At 43.6% G+C, this 17,994-nt stretch overlaps 1 protein-coding gene across 2 annotated transcripts in view; it reads right to left on the bottom strand.

Annotated features, from left to right (window-relative positions):
- Positions 1 to 14,732: 14,732 nt before the first annotated feature.
- The window catches only part of MFSD8 (major facilitator superfamily domain containing 8), a 41,192-nt gene continuing 37,930 nt past the window's right edge, over positions 14,733 to 17,994 (bottom strand). For both annotated transcript variants that reach the window (XM_083174045.1, XM_083174055.1), the window contains exon 13: positions 14,733 to 15,462. In XM_083174045.1, coding sequence (XP_083030171.1) covers positions 15,262 to 15,462 — 201 coding nt within the window. In that variant the 3' untranslated portion in view covers positions 14,733 to 15,261. The remainder of the gene's footprint in view (positions 15,463 to 17,994) is intronic.

Genomic DNA, 17,994 nt, shown 5'->3' with positions numbered 1-17,994 from the left:
TGATAAAATTGAGAGTGATAAACAACCAACCAATCAGCTCCTACCTATCATTTTTCAAACACAGCCTGTGACATGGCAGTTAGGAGGTGATTGGCTGGTGGTTTATCACTTTCCATTTTTATCACTTTTCAAGCTTAGTACATATGTCTGTCTAAATGCTGCCCACTGTACATATAAGAGTAATACCAACTCTTTAGATATAGCAATATACAAAAAGAAAATGTACAGGATGGCGAAGAAACCATGAATGATGTGCAGAAATTAGTACATACCCATGAATTGAATTGGGGTTGAAAACAAGAAGTGATTTTATTCATAAAATATACAATCATTAAGGCAGATGTAGAACACGGCATACGGTCATTGATCACCAATCATTAGGTCGACATGCAGATAGGTCGACATGACTTTAGGTCCACATTCAGTAAGATTGATAAGACTTTAGGTCAACATAGGTTGTTGTTTTTTTGCGCTGACACCATCCACTAGGGTGTGTTGGGAGAATAAAATAGTGTGCCCGAAGCATGGCGAGCACAGTGGTATGTTTGTGTTTATGTTGACATAAGGGTAAAAAAAAAGTGTACCTAATGACCCTGTCAACCTAGACTCATGTCGACCTAAATGCATTTCTACCTAATGGTGTCTACCTAATGACTGTAACAACTTGCTGGTGACCAACTGATCCACACCCGTAGAACACAACCAGCCAAATATCCCCTAATAGACAGAAATACCTTACCCAAGATGCTGCGGTGGGCTAATGCCAACAAAAGCAAAAACCAAGGTCTGAACTTATGCGCTCGGCACCACCGCAGTAGGTTTGTGGGTGAAGTCTGCGGTTCTTTACTGGTGCGTCCAAAGTGCATCTGACGAATAGGTAATGTTCTTCCAAGCAATGCATTTTCAGGTTTGGATCCATTATCGATTGTATATTTTTATGAATAAACCACTTGTTTTTAACCCTAATTACATTCATGGGTTTGTACTAATTTCTGCACATCGTTTATGGTTTCTTGGCCATTCTGTACATTTTCTTTTTGTAATTGCTGTTGTATATGCATACAAAATGCTATGTTCCAGTTATTTACTGGAAACCACTAACGTAACATTTCTTATATGCAGATACAGCCTCAGTGTATCCTATTTGTTTCGCATTGCAAATAAAAGGATTTTAATGGAAAGTTGCCATGGCATCGTGAGACTAGAAGGGTGATTAAACGCACAAGGAAGCTAAATATATGTGGACATATCTGTACTTGCTGCTAAGGTTATTCCTGTATTCTACTCAATTGGTGTCTTAGAAATCTTTTTTAAATCATTTTATTTTTTGTTACCTCAATATTAATATGCATACTGAGTCTGTTCCTGCGAATATATGAAGATGGGATTATTCAGATGTGGATATTGTAAGCAAATTTAGTCGAATTTTGTCTTTTTTTTTGTCTGAGGCACAGTGCGCATGTAAAGCAACTGAATTGCGATGACACCAAGGAATTAGTCGCAAGAAGACAGCATTTAGAGCTGGCGATAGGGGATGGCCAGGTCCTAGTCTTACTGTACTTGAAGAGCTTTCTGCATCTCCGCTTAGCTTGGATGCCTACAAGGCACTCACATTCTGCAATATGACCGAATTTGCGACAATGGTACTGATGTATCAGTTGCTATACGCGATCGGATGGAAATGATGCAACAGTTGGCATTCCTATGCTCTGGTTGGCTTCTGCCTATATTAAAATATCATCACAAATGCGAAGGGCAGAAGATAGCAACAGCAATCACAAAAACATCCAATTCTGAATTGGGCCCAGAGTGCAGAGTTCATGCATTAAAGTGTTTGTTTACTGCAAACTCCTGATTGCTACATAAATGTGTTCTGAAGAAGTACCAATCTTATCATTAGAGCTGTGGGGCCAATGGTTTAATTTCATTGTGGTAAATGGCAACCCTCTCATGCCGGAAAAGGTACAGGACATGGAGGTGCTAGCAGAGGGATGTAATAAGTATACATAATCCATTTTGCATTTAGTTTTTTTCTAGAAATGAACTTTACATGGGGTATTTTGGGGATCTGCATGAAATCCATAAGCAGGTGCCAACTGGTATAAATTGTCCATTATAACTACTGAATAGAAATTACATTTAGTGGCAACATAAGTCAAATAGAAATGCATTAATAATGCTGCAGGTTTGGTACACTTCCGCGCATAAAGGCATGTTCATTATCAACACAAAAACCAAACAATGTTCCTGTGTGGTGCGCCTCAATGAATAAAGATTTACTTTTATTAAATAAAAATATATAATTGACAAATATTGACAGAGAATAAGAGTGAAGTTTGAAAAGAGATTAAAATTAAGAGCATATGCCAGACGGGCAGTGCACCTAATTTCCTATAGGTAATATGAAGAAAAAGGTGAAAGTCACATGTCAAAAGTATTCTCAAAAAAAAAAAAAAAAGTCTCCAGTCACTGGAAATATTCGTCCTAGTCCATATATATTCAAACAGTCGGTATATGTATGTAGTGGTCCCAAATAGATGAATGTCTCATAGTCATGGGATGTTTTTGATGTTTCTTTGTACCGGTCAGTCTGTGGAAAGGATTCCCCTTATAGTGCTCTGAAAATCATAATGCGTTAGCAATGTTCCATGTGTTTCAAACAGATATAAATGTATTAGACAACAGTGACACAAATATCAGTGTCTATTCAAAATGTATCAGTATTTTGAAGGCAGGACAATCCGCTGTCACTGTGGATACAAATGTATGGAAACATTGTTAAGGCCAGAAATCTTCCTAGGGATACACGGTTAACTGATAAGACATCAGTCAAAGTAAATATACGGGAAGAAGTACCTACTAAATAGGCTGTAGTATACTCAAAGTGGCATGTATATTTCTGTAAGTATAGGATGTTGATAGAGGTCAATGTATTAAAGTATACAGTAAAATATGAATCAGGGAGACTTTACATAGTAGGTAAGGCTAAAAAAAGACTTGCGTCCATCTAGTTCAACCTGGTATAGATATCCATTGCTGATTTGGTAGGTTCTGATATTTTACAGACAGATTATATTTCTTATTTGTACCCATGGATGTTTTTCTCCAGTAAATGTTTGTCCAACTTTGCCTTGAACGCATTTAATGAGCCAGCCGTTACCACCTCTCTGGGAAGAGAGTTCCAGAGTTTGACTGTTCTGACCGTAAAGAAATTCTTTCTACTAGCTGAATGAAATCTTTTTTTCTTCTAATCTATACTCATGCCCTTGTGTCCTAGATTCCTTTCTAGTAGAAAAGAGGGTGTGTGACAGTTCCTTATATTGGCCTTTGAAATACTTGTACATGTTGAACATGTCCCCCCTTAAACGTCTCTTTTCCAATGTAAATAGTCCCAAATTGCTTAATCTCTCCCCGTAGCTTAAATTCTCCATTCCCCTAATAAGATTTGTTGCTCGCCTTTGGACTTTTTCTAATTCTATGATGTCCTTTTTATAGTGTGGGGCCCAGAACTGCACTCCGTACTCGAGGCGAGGTCTCACCAATGCTTTATACAGTGGCATAATTACCCTTGAGTCCCTAGTTTCCATTCCCCTCTTAATACATGCCAGAATTGTGTTGGCCTTTTTTGTAGCTACATTACAATGGGCACTACATCCCAGTTTGCTGTCTATTTGGACTCCTAGATCCTTTTCAAGTATGGAATTACCCAGTTCCTCTCCGCTAAGGTTGTAACTTGCACACTGGTTGTGTCTCCCAAGGTGCATAACCTTACATTTATCTACATTGAACCTCATCTTCCATTTTTTTGTCCACTCATCTAGAATTGCAAGATCATTTTGAAGCATGGTGACATCTTCTGATGACTTGATGACTTTGCTAAGTTTTGTATCGTCCGCAAAGATGGATACATTGCTGAGTAACCCTATCCCAATATTGTTAATAAAAATGTTAAACAAAATGGGCCCCAAAACCGAACCCTGGGGCACTCCACTTAGTACCGGTATCGTATCTGATACGGCACCATTCACAACCACTCTTTGTTCTCTATTACATAGCCAATTCCCTACCCATCTGCAGATATTTTCACCCAATCCTAGGTTCTCCATTTTATTAATCAATCTCTTGTGTGGGACAGTATCAAATGCTTTAGCGAAATCTAGGAAAATCACATCTACAGCATTTCCATTATCGAGGTTTTTGCTAACCTCTTCATAGAACCCTAGTAGATTAGTTTGGCATGAACGATTTTTCACGAACCCATGTTGGTTAGTCATAGGCGTGGGCAGCCCATTTTATTAGGGGGTGCACCATTGGAGGGGCGTGTACATCACGCCTACTGGGCGTGTCCATCACCGCCTACTGGGCACCAATGCAAACTAAATAGAAGGTGACTTATGTATATGGAATTCAGAATTAATCATTCCCACCAGACACACCAGAAACAGGGAAAGTGCGCGCCGGAAGCACGCTGCAAAAATTTACACTGTAATGCCACACACTTATATAGCGCACACATATTCCGTAGCGCTTTACAGAGAATATTTGAACATTCACATCAGTCCCTGCCCCAGTGGAGTTTACAATCTATATTCCCTAACACATATACATGCACACACAGACATTCTATTACACATAATGCCACACACCATAATGCCTATCACAGTAATGCCCATTACACATAATGCCACACACTGTAATGCCCATTACACATAATGCCACTCACCATAATGCCCATTACACATAATGCCACTCACTGTAATGCCCATTCCACATAATGCCACACACTATAATGCCTATCACACATAATGCCACATACAGTAATGCCCATTCCACATAATGCCACCCAGCATAATGCCCATTTTTTTTGTAAAATAGGGATAATAGGGACAGTGCGTGCCTATTACACGTCACACACCCATTACATAGTATACCACATGCCATAATGCCCAATACACATTATGCCACACACTGTAATGCCCAATACACATACTAAACACTGTAATTCCCATTACACATTATGCCACACACTGTAAGGCCCATTACATATTACGCCTCACACCGTGATGCCCGTCACACCTCACACTGTGATGCCCATTACATGTTACGCCACACACTGTGATGCCCATTACATGTTGCACCTCACACTGTGATGCCCATAACACCTCACACCATGATGCCCCTTACATAATATGACTCAGACCATGATGCCCATTACGCCTCACACCGTGATGCCCATTACACATTACTCCTCACACCATGATGCCCATTACACCTCACACCGTGATGCCCATTACGCCTCACACCGTGATGCCCATTACACATTATGCCATGCCCATTACACATTACTCCTCACACCGTGATGCCCATTACACATTGTGCCATAATGCCCATTACACCACACACCATAATGCCAATGACATATTATATCACACACTGTAATGGCTATTACATATGCTACCACATAAATGTCGCTGGGGGCCCCACACGCTGTACACTGTTCACCCATTTAATTCTACTTACCTCATCATCGGTCCGGCAGAGCAGCGGTAAATGTCACATTACACAGCGCTTGGGCCCATAGTCACATTACACAGTGCGCAGTGACCAATATTGACTGATATTCACATTACACTGTGCATAGTGACACATATTTACATTATACAGTGCGCAGTGACCAATATTCGCACGTAGTGACCCATATTCATATTACACAGCACATAGTGACTAATATTAGCACATAGTGACCCATATTCACTTTACACAGAGCGTAGTGAATAATATTAGCACACAGTGGCGTAACTATAGCCCCGCAGCCCCCCCGGTGGCGGGGAGGCGCTGAGGGGCTGTGGGCGCCGATCTGCGGGGCTATAGTTACAACTATGTTTAACAACCCCCCCCCCTTACCCCTCCGCAAGCCGCCGCCAGTGCCATTGCATTTAGGGTCCCGACTCCCGGCCGCAGCGCAGATCTTGCTGCAGTACTTCTAATGAAAAATAACTATCAGAAAATGGCTGCCCCCTAACAGCAGACAGTTTTTTGGGATGCTAGAGGAGGCGCGGGCCTCCTCTAGCATCCTTAAAAACTGTCTGCTGTTAGGGGGCAGCCATTTTCTGATGGTCATTATAGAACTGCAGGAGAAGACGGAGCCGGCTGCGGGACCCTGAATGCGGCGGCGGCACGTGGAGGGGTAAGGGGGGGTTTTAACTTAACTTGGGAAGGTGGGTGGGAGGGGTAGGGTGGGCGGCGCTGCCGATATCGGCGGGGGGGCGCATAAATTCTAGCTACGCCGCTGTTAGCACATACTGACCCATATTCACATTACACAGGGGTTCGGCAGGAGGTGTTCTGCTTGCTAAGCAGCAAAAGATTGCTGCTTAGTGAGCAATCCTGAATTAGGCCCCCTGTTCCCCTCACTTCATTCTCATACACAGCCCACTCCATCACAATATATGTCACACTCACACACACTTACTCACTGGTCCCCAGTCTCTGCACACATCTTCAGCCAGGAGCCAGCCTGCAGCTGCACTAGTCCACCCGGGCACAGGAAATTGCAGGGGGCGTGGCCTAATCACGGACCCCCGTGGCCCCGCCCCCTTTTGAAGAGACACGTGCTGACTGCTGGGAGCCCAGCCAGGCCAGCCCAATGCAGCAACTGCTAGCCGGCTGGGGGAGGGGGCACTGCCGGTCATAGGAGGTGCTGCCTGCAGCTGTGCTGGGGGTCATTAGGAGGTGCCTGTGCACCCCCGGCACCCCCCTTGCGCATGTCTATGTGGTTAGTACTGAGTAGACGGTGATGGTCCAAATATTCCTGGATACCATCCCTTAAAAATCCTTCAAATAGTTTACCCACAATTGATGTTAAACTAACGGGTCTGTAATTAGCGGGACCCTCCTTTTTTTTCTTTCTGAATATTGGCACTACCTCTGCTATTCTCCAATCTTTTGGTACTATACCTGACGATAGTGACTTGCTAAAGATATAATGTAGGGGGGTAGCTAGTTCATCCCTTAATTCCATTAATACCCTCGGATGAATCCCATCTGGCCCTGGTGATTTATTTGTTTTGAGTTTGCTTAGCCTCAGTATTATTTCCTTCGGCGTGAAATCCACAATGAGATCTGGCTTATTTGTCCCGTTTGTGGTAAATGTTCGTTCCACAGTCTGCTCTCCCGTTAGGCACAGGTGTTATCAGATCAGAGAAATGTATTGCACTGGGCCATGTATTCATTGGAACACTGACAGGTGACAGTTGGTTGGATAATATGATTGCTAGGTACTGTAGCTGTCTCTTATGATCACAGAGAATTTCCTTCCTAGTACATATACATTTATACAGATAAATGTGCATCACAATGGGGCTACCACATATAATATTGTCATATAATGCTAATCACTACAGGTTTCCTTATAGCTGTTTATCTCTCCAGATCCATGACTGGAAATTTCTATTCAATGGAGAAAAAAGAACCTTTCTAGTTGAAAACCATCCTGAGATCTTGAACTCCCCAATGCAATAGATTATGTTGACTAGACACAGCTACAGGTTGATCCTCAATCATCACAGGAATTCTTATCCTGGGATCCAGAGAACACCTATCACAACAAACTACACCAGGGGTTCTCAAGTCCCTACACAGTTCACGTTTTCCAGGTCACCCATCAGGTGCATTCATTACTCATTGACACATTTTAAAAGATCACAGATGAAGCGAATTATTTCACTTGTGACCCTGTGAGGAGACCTGTAAAACATGCACTGTGTCGGGTCCTAAGGACCGACTTTGAGAACCTGGGAGCTACTCAAGCAGAGAAATCGTGAAAAACCCATGTTGGCATTTTGACTGTCGACCTTATGCTTGTGTCGACCTTCAGTGGTTGACTTAATGGCCATATACCATGTGAGATATTGGACCTGAGCTCCCCATATTCTTAATGTGAACCACAAATCACTCAAGATAAGCTGTAGCCTAATGGGGCCTACGCATGGGGCGATTTCAGCCCATTTTCTAAGTGATCAGACTAGATCGCTTATAAAATCACCCTACATCTCTCCATGTGTGGGGGCCATAGCTATAGGGATGTGCGGCCCTGCGCGTCTCTATTGCCAGGCTATTAAGATCCTGCATGCAGGATAAATCCAGTCAGATTGCCAGTCAGGGCCAGTGTTCTCACCAGAGAACACTGGTCCTGACAGATCACTCCGATCACATCATTGTGCAATGTTGCTGAGTGATCTAGCTTCGCTCACATGTCGCCCCGCATGTAAGCCCCAAAAGTCTATCACACCCTGAATCCAAGTTTTAGAGCTCTCTGTGCAGATATATTTCTGGATTTCAGTCAATACTGGAGATAGACTGCATAAGGACTAGTTTCCTGACACTGCATGGTCAACAGACTGCATCACTGAGAATAGTATTCAAAATAGAGAAAGAACCATAGGCAGGGCCAAAGCTGCTGTACGGGGAGTGTGTAAATCTCCCAAAACAGTGTACTGGAAAGAGATATGGATGTACAGTGCTAGGTTTATACTGAAGGAATGTACACTACCACAAAAGATATTTTATACATTTAATAAAACATTATATTGAAATGTACAATCCAATGAGAATTCTCATAATACAATGAATACAAGCTGAATATTTAAAACAATGATGTAGACAAAGGGTATAAAAATGTAAGCTCCACAGAAATATTGCACCAGAATATAATAGTTACCAGTTGTACTGGAAGATTTTGGGGGGAAGGGGCTCCTTGCTAATGTTGCTGCATAGATTGTCCAATCCGGATAATTTCCCAGTGGATCCAGGTTATTCAGAGCAAATTCGTATGAGGCAGTCCTTTTGGTATGTGCTGAACAGAGGAAAGGGGGGTCCTGGAAGTAAACAAATGACTGGTCCAGAATAAAGTGCAGAGTTGGTGCAGAGTTGGTGCAGTCTGATGTGCAAAGGAGCAAATTGGGGTGCAGTGGAGATGGTGCTCAACGCGTTTCAACGATAACTCGCGTCTTCATCAGGAGCTCCTGATGAAGACACGAGTTAGCGTTGAAACGTGTTGAGCACCATCTCCACTGCACCCCAATTTGCTCCTTTGCACATCAGAATTCTCATTGGATTGTACATTTCAATATAATATGTTTTATTAAATTTATAAAATATCTTTTGTGGTAGTGTACATTCCTTCAGTATAAACCTAGCGCTGTACATCCATATCTCTTTCCTGCATCACTGAGAATGTCTGTACTATTTGGGGTGATGATATAAAGAGCTCTCCCAACAATAGTTAGTGCTTTCTTCCTCCACCTGCCCATTCACATCTGAAGGCTTATGTACACAAAGTTTTTTTGGGGAAAAAAACCTTACCAAGACCACCCACCCACCACCACCACCACCACCCTCCCCTTTTGAAAAACAAAACAAAAAAAAAGCAAGGATTATACTCACGATAATACCTTTTCTTCGGAATACTTCATGGCAGCCATTACATTGGGTTCATCCCTCTCTCCTCTCCAATTAGACAGGTAGTTTTTTCCCCCAGGATCCAGCCCCTCCTCTATATAATCTGGCACCTCCCCATTGACCATAGTCTTTGACTGTCTCCGTCCTGATCCTAGGGAAAAAACACAAATAGGGAGGGCAACAAATTTTTTGGGCTGCCATGAAGTATTCCGAAGAAAAGGTATTATCGTGAGTATAATCCTTGCTTTCTCCTTCATACTTCATGGCAGCCATTACATTGGGATGTACCAAAGCAGTAGGGTGGGTTATACTATACCTCAAGCCAAGACTTGCTTAAGAATTTCACTTCCGAAATTAGGACTTGCGACATCCAATGCATAATGCTTGGAGAAGGTATGCAAGGAAGACCAGGTGGCTGCTTGACAAATCTCCCTAGCCGAAACTTTGGCCTCTCTTGCCCATGAAACCGCCATTGCCCTTGTTGAGTGAGCCTTAATACCCTCTGGAACTTCACGACCAACTTTCTTGTAAGTGAATGCAATTACTTATTTTAGCCACCTTGACATTGATTGCTTTGACGGAGCCAATCCTTTCTTCGCCCCTTGGGGAATCACGAATAATGCTTCTGACTTCCTGAACCCTGCTGTCCTATGCAGATATATCTTGATAGCCCTCAAGACATCTAATGTATGCAATTTTTCCTCTTTCTTCGTCAGAGGATTTTGGAAAAAACAAGGCAAAATAATTTCTTGGCTTAAATTAAACGAGGAAACCACCTTGGGTAGAAAGGACGGTCTGGTCCTCAGTACCACCCGATCCGGGAAAATCTTCAAATACTGTTCTTTAATACACAGTGCATGAATCTCTCCCACTCTCTTCGCTGAAGTTATTGCTACTAAAAACAACATTTTCCACGTTAGGAATTTTAACATAGCTCTGTCCAACGGCTCAAACGGAGCCTCCATAAGTCCATTCAAGACTAAATTAAGATCCCACTGGGGGACTATTGACCTAACCCTAGGTCGAATTTTCTTAATAGCTTGACAAAATCTTTTAATTAAACTATGCTCTGCTAGTTTCTTGTCCAGTAGAACACTCAGCGCCGAGATCAGAACCTTGAGTGTAGACACCGAAAGCCCTTTGTTAAGCCCATCACAAAGGAACTGTAACACTTGTGTTATGTTCGCTCTAGGGAAATCGAATTTGCCTTTTGACCATGTCGCGAACACTCGCCATATTCTATAGTAGACTTCCGATGATTCCTTCTTCCTTGCTTGGAGAAGTATCTCTATAACTTCTGGGGATACATTTTTGTCTCTCAACTGTCGCCTTTCAATTTCCAGGCCGCTAAATTCAATTTGTGAGGTTCTTGACAATTGACTGGGCCCTGCCTGAGCAAATCTTGAGTCACCGGAAGAAATACTGGGCCTGCAATCACCATGCTCTCTAACATGGGGAACCAAGCCCTCCTTGGCCAGTAGGGCAGTATGGCTATGACTTGGACCCCCTCCGTTCTGACCTTCCACAATGTTCTGTGAATGAGAGAAATTGGAGGAAACACGTACCCCAGTTGAAACTCCCATCTCTGAGACAGAGCGTCCACTCCACTTGACCCCCAAGTCGGGTATCGAGAGTAGAATTGTGGAAGCTTCTTGTTGACTGCTGAAGCCATGAGATCCACCTCTGGCTGACCGAATTGCTCCACTATTCTCTGGAAAACTGAATCCTTCAGTTCCCATTCGCCTGGAACTACGCTTGTGCGACTCAGATAGTCTGCGAGCTGATTGTCCTCCCCCAGTACATGCAATGCTGATACTGACAGCAGATTCTCCTCGGCCCAACACATGATGTTTCGTACTTCTTCTAAGAGCACGTGACTCCGTGTACCTCCTTGTCTGTTGACATAAGAGACGGTAGTAGCGTTGTCCGAGAAAATGCGCAGGTGCGCACCCTTGATATCTTCGCTGAAGAATTTTATCGCTTTCCACACGGCTCTTAGTTCCTTGTGATTGGAGGAAAACTTTGACTCGCGGGGAGACCATAGACCTTGACATGTTTTGCCCAGACCATGAGCCCCCCAACCCATGGCGCTGGCGTCTGTGGTGATCACCCTGTAACGGGGGCTTGCTAGTGAGGACTTTCTTGGCATTAGCTGATCGGCTTCCCACCAAACTAGAGAATCTCTCACTGAATCTGGAATTCTTATCCTTCTTTCCAGCGGCACTAGCCTTCTTGTGTAACCCAGAAGGAACCACTGCAGAGGCCTCATCCTCCATCTGGCCCATGGGACTATGTCCACCGTAGATGCCATCATACCCAAAAGGCTCATTGCTGACCTGAGTGGTATGCGATCCTCCTCGTATATCCTCGAGATTAGTTGTTGGATCTTTTCGCACCTTTTTATGGACAGGGACATTTGGAATTGTACAGTGTCCACTAGAACCCCTAAAAACTGAAGACTCTGTGTTGGCTTCAAACAGCTTTTCTCCCAATTCACCAGCCACCCGTGATCCTGAAGAAACTGAACGGTGTAATCTCTTGTTGCTATAACCTCTTCTTCTGATGGTGCCACAATCAATAGATCGTCGAGATATGCCCATATCATGACTTTCTTCTTTCTCAGTTCTTCTATCAATACCACTAGAACCTTTGGTAAAGACCCGTGGTGACGAGGTGAGGCCGAAGGGCAGGCAGGTGAACTGGTAATGATCGTGACCTATGCAGAATCTCAGATATTTTCTGTCGTGTGGGGAAATGGGAATATGGAAGTAGGCGTCTCTTAAGTCGATGGAGACCATATAATCGTTCTTTCTTATCCCCATCAGAATAGACTTTGTAGTCTCCATGTGAAACTTTCTTTTCTTTATGCGTAAATTTAATTTTCTTAAATCTAATATAGTTCTGTAACCTCCAGAACTTTTGCTGACGATGAAGAGACGGGAATAAAAACTGGACCTTTTCTCTTCGTCTGGGACTTTCACCACTGCTCCTGATGTGATGAGTCCTTTTAAACTTAAATTTAGAGCTTCCCTTTCTATCTTCGAAACTGGGAGCTCTGAAACACAAAACTTTGCCACTCTTGGCTTTGACATGAATTCCAGATGATAGCCAGTCTTGACCACCTCCAGAACCCATCTGTCTCGGACGGTTTGTTCCCAGATGCGAGCGAAACCCAACAGCCTTCCTGCTACCGGGGCTTGCTCCACCATGGGACCACCGTCACTGCTTTTGTGTAGTTCCAGAATTTTCCCCTTTTTTCTTGATGTATTGTCGAAAAAAGGCTCTGGATGTACCTTGAGCGTATCTATCCCGGACCAACCTGCCTGGCCTGTATGACCTGGCCTGTCTATACGCCTGTCTAGAAGAAAATGAGGAAAACCTCCCTCTTCTATCCTGTGGCAATCTTACTGATTTACCACCTGACATTCTTTGAATCATCTGATCCAAACGACTGCCGAAAAGGAAAGCACCCTCATAAGGCAACGTTGCCAGTTTGTTCTTTGAATGGGAATCTGCCGCCCATGATTTAAGCCATAAGGCCCTACGAGCCACCACCCCTGAAGACAGGGATTTCGCTGCAAAATCCAGACCATCTAGAGAGGCCTCACACATATAGTCCACCGCAAGCTGAATCTGGGTAAGACTTTTACAGATTTGATCACGGGAAACCTTTTCCTGTAGGTCTTCCTGTAGGGCAGAACACCAAATCCTGAGTGCCCGAGAGAGCGAGGCCATGGCCACTCCTGATTTTAGCGAGACTGAGGAGGAAATATGCAATCTCTTCAAAGCGCTTTCCATTTTTTTATCCATTGCGTCCTTCAGTGACGCACCATCCTCAAGAGGAATCGTAGTACGGGTAGTCACTTCTGACACTGCTGCGTCAACTTTAGGTATATTACACCATTTAATAAACTCTTCATCCTCAATAGGAAACATTTTTTGAATTCTTTTAGTCGACCCTACTCTCTTGTCGACACCCTGCCATTCTTTAGTTAGGATGTCCTTCACCACTTTATGCACCGGAAACGACCTCCCCTTTTTTGATCGATCCTCAAATAATGCATCAAACTCAGACTTTACAGGTTGCTTATAGTTAAGTGTCCTATAAAGATTTTTCAGCACTGCTTCTACCAGTTCCACATTAAATAGGCGCTCGTCCTCCAACACTTCGCCTGACTCTGCTGATGATCCACCGGACGCCTCTTTGTCCACATCCTCATGCACAGACATATCCCCATCATCTTTATCAAGGCTAGTCTGTGACCTGGACCTCTTATTCCCTGTATATTCCTCCTTAGAAATAAAATTCTTTTTCATCCAGTCTCTCATTTCTGCTAATTGTGCTGCTATATTCATTCCAACATCCTTTTTTGTTAGACATTCTAAGCATAGAACTGTCTCTCCAACAAAAGCTCTATCACATCCTGGACAGACTTTAGTATTCTTAGTCTTAGCCACTTTCTTTCTGGGCACTGAAGGCACACTACAAAAAAGAGAAAGATACTAACTATCTGGCTAAAGTAAACAAAATGAAATAACCTGTCCTCCATAAGAGGACTTACCTGGGCGGCGGTGTAACATTTTTCTGAGAGGCATCCTCCATGATCAACTCCTGGTAAGTAACAGCCCAGCGCCTGTAACACCGACCAGGCGCTTTTAAATGGATACTGCACGCGCAGACCGGCGTCTCCCCTCCCTGCCGGAAGAAGCAATAGCCGGCGCGTACTTCCGGCTATCTGGAACGCACGCGGCCGTGACCCGCACGCCGCGTGCATCCGCCGGAAGTGACGCCCGCCATCCTGCGCAGCCAGAGTGCCGGAGCTGCCGGGGGAGCCTGACCCAGCGTGACACTAATGCACACGCCGGTGTCACCACCTATCGGACCACCGGGAGCCAGGGCAGACGAACATGACGCCCAGGTAACAACTCCTCTAACGCGCGTGCCGACTACCAAGCGGGAGGGGATGGGGAAACGCCATGGGCTACCAGGCTAAAGTCCTTGCCACCGGCCCTGGACATACACAGGCTTAAGGCACCGCCAGCCTGACCGCCCAGGTCCCCGGTAGCATAACCAGCCTACCAGGCCTAGCTCAAAAGAAAAGATAAGACTGACTAACTACCTGTCACAGACAGAAGGAGACAGGAAAAAGACTATGGTCAATGGGGAGGTGCCAGATTATATAGAGGAGGGGCTGGATCCTGGGGGAAAAAACTACCTGTCTAATTGGAGAGGAGAGAGGGATGAACCCAATGTAATGGCTGCCATAAAGTATGAAGGAGAAAACATAATTTTCAAACTATATTTTTTGTAAGAATATTTACAGATTTAATATTAAAATAACATTTAGGGACTGGATACATATTTGATGTCAGTGCTAGTCAGAACTGTACAATGACCTGGGATATGTATGTTCTCCACACTGGGAGGGGAGGAGGGTACTGATATTATTTCAAATAAACATTCTCCGCGGCATTGGTGGCAATACATAAGGTGAATACATAAAGGTGAACAATATTAGGCCACAGAAGTGAACCTCAAACAGATAATAATAATTAGATGTAATTAAAGGTTAAATCATACATTTATGCATGAGTCGGAGACAGCATACCTTACGTTTTGTGCTCAGCCTCCCTTACACCTACCTAATTTAAGATGGCTAACCCTAAACCTACACTGAATGCAGTAACCGTCCATAGCAGCAAATGAATCCAGTGATATAAATTTGTACCATAAATTACTAGACAGTCATGAACTCCAGGCCAATGTCTCCTCCTTAGTCTTTCATACGTTTGTGATTTGGATTATATTCTCCCATGTCGAACAGAAAAAGCAATAAGTCTTTTGTAAACAGCTACCAAATGTAGAAGAGACGCTGCCACAATCCCACAAACAATGCTAAAGGTCCACCTTGGTCCCAAGTGTGTATAGGTCTCACTGACGAATACAGGTCCTAGTGTTCGGGCTGCACTGCCAGCAGCAGTTAACCACCCCATATATAAGCCCTGCAAAATGAAAGAGATAGATCAGGGTAGGAAGGTGGGTAGCCTTGTAGTGATAGTAGAGATTGCTATGTCAAACATTTTCAGTTGGCAAGTAGGTGTACATACAAAATTTTTAACCTACATTTCTAGAACTAAACAGTGAGATTACAGAAGCCTATGCTGTATGTCAAATTAAATGGTTCCAGTTGATAGATCTTGGGTGAAATTTAATAAGGATTAGAGCATGGGTCTTCAAACTGCGGCCCTCCAGATGTTGTGAAACTAGAAATCCCAGCATGCCTTGCCACAGTTTTGCTAAAAGGGAGTGTTAAAACTGTGGCAAGGCATGCTGGGATTTGTAGTTTCACAACATCTGGAGGGCCGCAGTTTGAAGACCCATGGATTAGAGATTCAGAGAGCGAGAGATTTGGGAAGAAATCTCCAGTTTTTATAAAGTGGCAATAATTTACACTGCAAAATAAAACTGGTTTTGCAGTGTAAATGATTGCTGCTTTTAAAAAAATTTAAATTCCCAAATTTCTCACTTTCTGAATCTCTCATCCTATTAAATCCCCCCTAGTGTCTAGATAGACAATTAATAGGTGTACCCCAGGCATGTCCAAACTGTGGCCCTCCAGCTGTTGTGAAACTACACATCCCAGCATGCCTTGCCAAAGTTTTAGCATTCCCTAATAACAAAACTGTGGCAAGGCATGATGGGACTTGTAGTTTCACAACAGCTAGAGGGCATGCCTGGTCTACCCCCAAAGGCTGACAGGGTCAAAACCGAGCTCACGGCAAGGCGAGTAAAGCAAGCAATGCGAGGGTACATGTTACACTAATAGGGGGTCTATATCGACATTGACACAAAGCAAACTCCTTTAATGGACAAAACCATGTGTACTGCAGGTGGGGCAGATGTAACGTTCAGAGAAAGGCCAAAGCACGTTCTCCACCACATCCAATAATGGGGGTTATTCTGGTTCACTCAGAAAGGAACAATCATTCTCTAATGGACAAAACCATATGCATTGCAGGTGGGGCAGATGTAACATGTGCAGAGAGAGTTAGATTTGGGTGTTTTATTGTTTCTGTGCAGGGTAAATACTGGCTACTTTATTTTTACATTGCAATATAGATATCAGTTTGAAGTACACCCCCCCCCCCCCACATCGAACTCTCTCTGCACGTTACAACAGCCCCACCTGCAGTGCACATGGTTTTGACCATTAGAGAGTGATTGTCCCTTTTCGAATTAATCAGAATGAACCCCAATTTGTACAAATAAAGTGATAATCTCAATGGCTCACTTACTACAGGTTTGATGCTAAGAGCATCTTAAGCACTACCTGTCTCCCACTGTACATACTAGGAATTGGGTCTGTTGCAGGGACATAGTCAAAAACTTCAAAAAAACTCACTACCATATAAGTGTTCTCAGAATTTACATATCAAAACTAAACACAATGGGGCTGCAAACTATTACAATTATGAACCGAAGACCATGTGTCGCATTGCTTCTGCTGCAGGATGCAGTGTCACACCCTCTGCTCAGCCAGTAAGAGTGCTCACAGCATTTTCTGCAAATGACCAGAGAGCTAGTGGAATAAAAAACGTCTGACTCCGTGTACATTTCTAGCCCTGAGGCACTCTAAGGGGGGTATTCAATGTCCAGTTTTTTCTCGAATAGTCGCGTTTTTACTGGAGCTCGGTTTGCTCGACTGCTACGGGTTTGCACGACAATTCGAGAGGTCGCCTATTCAAAGTGTCAATCAAACGAAACCCCTCCTGTCGACGTCAGTGCAATGTATCGAGTTGTCAGATCCCATGATCTCGCTTTCCCGCCTCGCCTGACCCTATATAAGTTCATTCCCGTCATTTTGGAGCGGATGCCGTCACGTACGCCGTTACTCTGTGCCTTGCCGTTGGTCCGGGACAATTTCAGATCATTGGTAAGTATGCTTTTTCAATGCAAGATGTACTATGAAATGTATGGAATAATTTTGTGTAGGAATTGGGGGTGCATTTTCATTCCAGCACACTAAAGTGTCTTTATGTATGTTCAGTGGGTTTGTTTCCTACACTGTGTACGTGCTTGGGGTGGTCGCGTTTGCCATGTGATTGCATTTCTTTAGGGGTGTCATGCATCATGCTAGGTAATAGATGTTTTAGTGTATGCATTGAACTGCATTTCATGCCATTCATGTATGGTCAGTGGTTATTTCTAACAAAGTATGTAGGTGCTTAGGGTGGTTGCGTTTGCCATGTGCTAGCATTTATTGGCATTTCTTCGTGTCTCTTCGGCCATAAATTGTTAAATCTGTGTAATACATGCCTTTCCGTTTACTGTCACGTTTCTATGTTCTATAATACTTAACGGGCGACTATGCTAGCGTGGAGGAAGGGTGTCACATGGCTTATCCCCTGGATAACAGTGGATTCCGCATGGTATGAAGTTTTTGTATCCAGGGTTAACCTCACTTGCCATGCTGCCTAGTTATGTAGTGTCTTTAGTTCATGTGTGAAATGGTGCTTTTCCAGTATGTTGTATTT

The sequence above is a fragment of the Crinia signifera genome, chromosome 1, assembly GCF_055691185.1.
Source record: "Crinia signifera chromosome 1, ASM5569118v1, whole genome shotgun sequence".
Lineage (NCBI taxonomy): Eukaryota > Metazoa > Chordata > Amphibia > Anura > Myobatrachidae > Crinia > Crinia signifera.
The sequence above is the reverse complement of the archived record's forward strand: the minus strand, read 5'-3'. Positions and strand labels throughout refer to the sequence as shown.